This window comes from Coloeus monedula (assembly GCF_965178545.1).
Source record: "Coloeus monedula genome assembly, chromosome: 6".
Lineage (NCBI taxonomy): Eukaryota > Metazoa > Chordata > Aves > Passeriformes > Corvidae > Coloeus > Coloeus monedula.
The window spans coordinates 42,526,666-42,534,131 of NC_138786.1; the positions used below are offsets into that span (position 1 = coordinate 42,526,666).

General features: G+C 52.1%; 1 protein-coding gene across 1 annotated transcript; it reads right to left on the reverse strand.

The window, feature by feature from the left end:
• Positions 1-3,644: 3,644 nt before the first annotated feature.
• Positions 3,645-7,246, reverse strand: IRF2BPL (interferon regulatory factor 2 binding protein like). The gene has a single exon (XM_082283170.1). It carries the CDS (start codon positions 6,607-6,609, stop codon positions 4,390-4,392), a length of 2,220 nt encoding a protein of 739 aa, XP_082139296.1. The 5' UTR covers positions 6,610-7,246; the 3' UTR covers positions 3,645-4,389.
• Positions 7,247-7,466: the final 220 nt, after the last annotated feature.

The window sequence follows — 7,466 nt, forward strand, 5'->3', positions numbered from 1 at the left end:
ATGGAGCTAGGCGGGCCCATTCCCAGGGAGAAGTACGGAATTCCTGCAGAGCCTCCCAGTTAGGGGTGGCAGCATGGGGCTGGGCTGCCCTGTGGCAAACACGTGGAGACAGAGATGTTTGTCTGGCTCATCAGAGGAGCCCTGTGGTAGCCTCAGTCAGTGCACAAGTGCCCAATTCTTCTTTTAAGACATACATCTGGGGAGTCATCTTGTATGCCTTTCTTTTCACATTCCCCTATCAGCAGACACATTCCCTTTCCCAAACTGCATTAGAGGTTTTAAGGCAGGGGCTGAAACAATAAAAGCTTGGCACATGGTTTTCAGACACTTTGAAGATAAACCCAGTAGTGTGTGTTTCTATACAGGAGGGTATAACCATGCCCTCTGCGTCTTGTGGGGGATGGTTTTAAGGACAACTCTGTAGGTACAGAGTTGTTTTGGGTAGAAAATGCACACTGTAATGGATTCTGATGGCTGAACGCCAAGGGGGAAGCTGTTCTGCTTCAAGAATAGCCTTACAAGAGTCAGCACTACAGTGACAGTTCAGTACTCTGCTGCAAATCTACAGGATGTATCACTTTGGCAGAGAAAGAGGTTGCTAATGCACAACACAATCCATCCTACAATGAATGGAGAATGACCGCATACTGAAAAAAAAAAAGAAAATGGCAAGACCTAGGGAAAAGGGAAGCTGCAAAGCAACTACTGCATAGTAAGCTGGGAACCTGAGAGCTCTGAGGACAAAGCCCTTTCCCTTGAGGGGAAGAAAATCTCAGCTCACAAGACACATAAAGAAGCAGACAACCCTTTTTCCAGTGACTGCTGCAGCCCTGCAAAGCTGTGCTGGCAGCCAGCCTATTTGAAGAGATTGCAGTTTCAAAACAATGTTAGTCCTGACTAGTTTGGGGAGGCCAGCATGCTCATATGCCCAACATTGCTAAGCAAATAAAAAAGATAACAAGTTTTGTATTAAATTACACCAGTTACCATTGGTAAACTCAAGCTCCTGTTGGAATTGTGTAGTATTTCCCCCAAATGGACATAGCATCTCTTCACTGCACAAACACTTCTATCTCCAACTCACACACAGCTGCCAATGCTAAAAAAATAAACATCCAGTGACACACATGTTCTAACCCATTTCTAAGAAAATAGGCTACAAGGCTATTAAAAGAAATGTCAAGAATAATCTAACTGGAAAAAAAAAAAAAAACCAAACCAAAAAGCAAAACACAACAACCCTCCCTGGGAAAATAAACCATTTCAATACTTCCCCATTACAAGAAGGAATGAGAGCACAATAAATGACCACCTGGACAAATAAATTAACTTACACCATTTATTCAAGCAAACATTGGGCTGTACCTTAAATAACTGGCAAGTATGGGGGATGGGAGCATTACTGCAAAATACAGAAATCAGCTGAATCTCTGTACATGAGACTCACTCGGCAGCTCCCTTTTCCTTCTTGAAAAAAGGTTACAACTTGTTTGTCAGCTGAGGACATCTTCAGAAAGAGAAAAACGTATGGAGTGGGTTCAAAGAAATGCTGGCTAATATGCCCAGACTGGCTGCTTAACGAGCCAGAGTAAAAGAAAAGGTCACATGGTTACAAAAAACCTCCATACAACAAACGCCCCGTAGCTATGGTTAACTTTAATTAACTGCAGTATTACAATTCACTTCAAGCTTATTTTCCACCTATGTCTACTGCACCTTACCTTTCCTTTGCCTGCTAAAAATCGAACAGATTAAGTGGGCTTATGTTTCAAAAAATAAGGGCTTCTCTAAAACTATCTGAAATTTTAAAAATCCACCAAATGGATCTCTTTCTAGCTATAACTACTAATGAATGATATCAAGATTACAGGAGTGGTTCTGTTTATATAAATCAGGGTATTCACACTTCTGTGACATAATTAAATGTTGAATAGCCAGTAGTTCTTCTCTTTTAATGGCAGTTGCAATTCACACATGAATATTACTTCTCCTTAAGTTTAAACTTGAATTTCAACCATGTGTACAATTTTTTTTCTCTGCCAGTCATGAGCTTACAATGTTAGTCCCCCTATCTCACAATTTAAAAATAAACTGCTGTGTGAGAATTGCATGCTTAGAAATAACTGAAAATAGGATCCGTACAAACCTATACTCTAAAAAACATATAAGTTTTATCCAACAATTAACTCAAATCATATAGCTTGAATCTAACAATTAACTCAAAACATTCTTTTTCTGCATTATTTCTTTGATCCATTACATAAGAACAATATGTTGGGAGATTTTTAAGCACTGATATATCACTTGGCAGAAAAAAATAAATAGATATATACACACACAAAGTCATTGTCTGAAATCACAGATATAGTGATGCCAAATACTAAATCTCAAAGCATAACAAACCCCCACCCTCTCCCCGCACACATGAAACAGCCAAAGTGTGTATCTATACAAGACAGCAAAGATCTGTAGGCACACTAAGCATATAGTCTCAAGGCTTCTACCATCCTTCCCACCAGGAATACAAATCAAGTATGTATTAAGACCAAGCAGATACCAAATGCCATCCAGACTTGCCTTTATACAACTATGGGGCTTTGGCGGGTGGGGATCCTTACTATTCAATAAAACTAAGAGCTCATAACCTTTGATACTGTTGCATTTGGAACAGCTCTATGTACTGCTGGTCAAGCTGCAAAGGATTTCTGCAGTGCTGCTGGTTTTGTCTCAGGTTTTCCCCTCTTTCCTCCATTTGCCTCACTGGAAAGGACAAAGTTCACATTAGGTTTGTTTGCATTTTCTAGCTAGCATGAGGCCTGTGTATTTACTTTGCCTGTTGATCACTTAACAGGTATTACACTGCTCCCCGATCTCCAGAAAATGCCAATGTCACACAGAATAGTTAATTATACAAAGAATCACATATAATCATTACCAAAAAGAAAGCATTCACTTCAGTGCTTAAAGAAAGCTTCCTTGCCTGAAAACACAATAAAGCCCCCGAACTGTTCATCAATTCAAGTTATGAAAAGCCAGTGCCTAAATGGGGTAGCAACCCACCAGCTGCAACACCAACTGTAGAAGCTGTTATTTCATGCTACCCTTTTTTGTGCTGTGTTCAGCTACAGTCCTGCCTTACCATGAGTTTATGGCTAATGTCCAACTTTGACAATCACTCATAAAATCAACTAAAACTATTAACCACATGATGCTGGGGTTGTTTTGTTGGTTTGGGGTTTTTTTGGTTGTTTTTTTTTTGTGAAAGGAGCTTCGTTTTAAATCTCAAGCCTTATTAAATTGCGCAGGCAATGTATGCATCCTGTATTGCAAACAGCTTGCAGCTGGAGAGCTGGTGGGGGGGAGGAGAAGGGAGGAGGAAATGAGATGCAGGAACAGTAAATAGAAAATGCTTAGTCAGCAACCGTTACTGCAACATTAAAGGTGAAATGTAAATAGGCACAGTGCCAAGATTTAAGTAAGTTTGATAACACCATCAACTACATATAAGTGAAAATGTGCATACAAATGCCACAATTATCACAACAAACTGCAGACTCTTGGTATAATGGAGACCTTTAAAAAGGCAACATGGCTTGTGCATACTGCCTAAGCTTTGAGAAAAATAAAACTTGCTACTCAAGAAGTATTAATATCAATTGAATTTATTACAATTTACTAAGCTCCAAGGCACATTACAGTGTTCTGTTAACTACAGAAATGTATAAAGGACAAACAGAGCATGTTTCTCATGTACAGCATTTTGCTCTACTGTTCAAAAGCATCCGTGCATCAATAAAAGCAAAAACAAAAAACACATGAAGATTAAAAACGTTCAGATCAATAGAAACAAACTGAAACATTTTCCTTACAAACTTGCAACAAAAAACACCCTCCCCCCAGAGCCACCCCACCGTTTTGCAACAAAAAAACAAAAACAAAAACAAAAAATAAGTAAAGTGAAAGACTAACACTCAGGGCTTGTAAAACGTAAGCTGTCACCATTTTTGTAGCAATTTTTTAGGCATCAACACTGGCCTTGGCAAAAAAAAAAATTTTTTTGTCTTTTTTTGTGTTTTTCTTCTTTCAGAGAAGTGCATACATTTACAAAAATACACACCAGCAGCAGGTAATCGCTAAGGGCTATTAACTTTGTACCTAGCCAACACACTGCCAAAGAAATGAGAACAGGTATTATGTAGTAACCAAACAATATTATATTCTGTTTAACAAAAACCAGCTCTATCCTTCAAATGAAGAAGAGTACATACCTTTGTTTCAAAATATAGAAACATACGACGAAAATAATGTCTATACATAAGACTAACTTTTGCAGTTTGTTATATTCACAATTCTACATCTTCAGGAGTCTGAAGGGATTGGATTTCTTACTCAAGGGTCTCTCTCCTTTTTCACTTTAACGTCCCCAGCTAAAATGGTCGCGATCTCGCCCTGCATAAATGCCCAAGGCACGTTGGAACCGACTAGAGGGCATTTCTCTCCACTGGGGCAGTAGACTTCGCCAGTCGCCCCTTGGGCCTTGATGCTCTCTCTTGAACAAGGGAAGCAGAACTTGTGGCTGGGCACAGAGGGGCACTGAACAAAGTGGGTGTCCTCCAAGCGTTCGTGGCAAATGGTGCAGCACAGGGGCCCACTGTTGGCCATGGGGGAGTCCGGAATGTTTTGGGGGTGCACTTGGTCCATGGCGGGGTGGGTGCTGGGGGGAGGAGGGGCCACTTGCAGGTTCATGTCCCCGTTGCGGGAGGCCAGACGGCGCTGGCCCGGCACCGAGGCCGGCGACACGGGGCTGCTGCTGTTCCTGCGGGTGGAGGTGGTGGAGTGCACCGAGCTGCCGTCCTTGGGCGAGTGGGCATTGCCCAGTGTGTCGGCCACCGACATGAGCGCGGCCATGGGGGACTGTCCGTTCTGGGGGGCGGACTCGGGTGGCGTGGTCCGGTTGGAGTGAGGCCCGAGGGGCGGCGGCGGCGGCGGCGGGGGGCCCCCGCCGTGCACCGCCCCGAAGCCCCCGGCCGACATGGTGAGCTTGAGCGCTTCGCTCTGGCTGGCCATCCACTGCTGCCGCTGCTGCTCGTCGCTGAGCTTCAGAGCCCCCTCGGCCGAGTCCGAGGGCTCAGGAGAGGCTTTCCTCTTGCGCATCGCCCCGCCGCCGCCGCCGCCGCCGCCACCGCCAGGTCCCCTAGAGGCGGCGGCTGTGCCCTGCGCCCCGCCGGCCCCGGCCCCCGGCCGCGGGAGACTCACCAGCGCCGTGGGCAGCATGGGGCAGCTGGCGTCCAGGTAGGGCTGCGGCAGCATGTCGGCGCCCACCAGCTCCTTGAAGAAGCGCACAGACTCGGGCAGCAGGTCCCCCAGGAGCCGCCAGTCGCCAGAGCCGTGCTTCTTCTCGTACTCCAGGTACTTGAAGCCCGAGGAGAGGCCGCGGCCGAAGTCCTTCATACAGTCCTGGTACATCTGCTTGGCCACGCCGGAGGCGCTGGAAAAGACGGTGCCGGAGCCGCTGGGGTACTCGATGAAGAGCTTCAGCTCATAGTCCATGCCCGGCTTGGAGACGGCGTCGAAGGCAAAGACGCGGCCCAGCAGGGCGTGATCCTTCTTGAAGCGCACCTCATAGGGCGTACAGCCGGCCAGAGTGAGCAGCGTGTCCCGCACGATCTTGGGCTTGCTGGCCCACTCCTCGGCCCGATTCCGCAAACTCTCGCTGAGCTCGGCCAGCGCCTCCGCGTTGCGCTGCTTCTCCTTCAGCTCCCGCTCTTGGTCACTGCTGGATACCGAGCCCGGCCGCTTGCCGCAGGCCTCGGAGGACGAGCCGCCGCCTCCCCCGGCACCGCCGCCGCAGGTGCCCCCTTGGGAAGAGGCGGAGGGAGCGGGGGGACCCCCGCCGCCGCGGCCGCTCAGGCCCCCGTGCGGCGGAGGCAGCGCCACGCCGGAGGCGGCGGGGCCGTTCAGCAGCGTCTGCGGCAGCAGGTTGGGGGGCACGTTCATCTGAGCGCCGGCGGCCCCCGGGGGCAGGCCAGACACGAGCCCCCCGTGCGCCCCGCGACGGGAGGAGGAAGAGGAGGAGGAGGAGTTAGGGCTCTGCCGGTTCAGCTCCGGCGGCCCGTCCTCAGGCGCCTTGGGGAAGCCATTGGGCCCCCCCAGTCCGTTGGGCAGGCGGGCGCCATGGCTGCTGCCCAGGCTGCCCGGCGGCGGCGGGTACTCGAAGCGGCTGCGCTGCTCCGCCGCGGCGGCGCTGAGCCCGTAGCGGTCCAGGCTCGACTGGGTCAGCCCCGCCGAGGCTGCCTTGGAGGTGGCATCCACATGGTTGAGCTGCTGCTGGGCCGCCGCCGCCGCCGCTTCCTTGGCGGAGAGCGTCACTGCCTTCACTCCGACCGGCGGCGGGGGGCCCGGGGAGCGACCGTCTTGGAAGCAGCCGTGCGCCCGCTTCAACTGCCGGGCCGTCTCGATCACGAACTCGATGCGGTCAGCCCCCTCGTAATTAACGCAGCCCCGGCAGACGGGCTCCGTGAAGTCCCAGATCATGGCCCAGGGCATGCGGGGCAGATCGCATAGGTAGCATGACTGCCTCCGCGACGAGGACACCTGCGCGGCGGACATGGTGCTGCTGGCTGGGGAGCTGCTGCCGCTGCCGCTACCGCCGGGATAGGGGCTGGCTCAGTCTTCCCCCCCGGGCTGCAGAGGGGGTGGCTCTCCGTACCTGATCCTGTTGCCCCTTCCAGCAAGGGGGATCGTCTGCTTTTAGTTCGCTCCTGCTGCCGGAGATGCCGTCTTCTACCTGGTCCTGCCGCTGCTGCCCCGGTGGGGTGGGAAACGCTTGCACTACTCCTCCGGGGGGCTGGCTGGGTGGGGGTCGCCTTCTAGCCGATTCTGTTTCCCTGCGCTCTCTAGCTCTCCGCTTGCTGCTGCTCCTCCTCCGGGAGGAGGCGGAGGTGCACGGAGGAAGATGGGGGGGTCACCTTCCACCCGCCACGGCTGCCTCGTGAGCTTGCAGTTCGGTACGTGCTGATCCACCGCCGTGAGCAAGACAGGGGCACCCGCACGGAGCTGTTCGGTCTCGGCAGCGGCGGCTTCCCCGAGCGCCGGTGGAGCTGTGGCAGCCCGGGAGCAGCAGCGGCGGCGGCGGCAGCAGCGTGGCGAGCGACGCCGCCTGCTCCTCACTCACATCCTCGCCGCTGCTCGCAGTCCGAGCGCGGGGTGCTGCGCGCCGCCGCGTGTGGCTGCGCGCCCCCTCCGCCGCGCCGAGCTCCCCCCGCGCCGCGACGCCCCTCCCCTTCTCCGCGCCACGCTCCCGGCTCGGCTGCACCCGGGCGGGGCCCCGCGTCACCGCCGAGCGCCCGCGCCCCGCTCCCCTCCCCCCGGCCGCCGGCGCAGAGCCCACTTGTTGCGCGGGGCGCGCATGCCCGGCGCGCTGCCCGCGCCCTCCCCGGCGCGGCCGCAGCTGGAGCGCGGCGGGG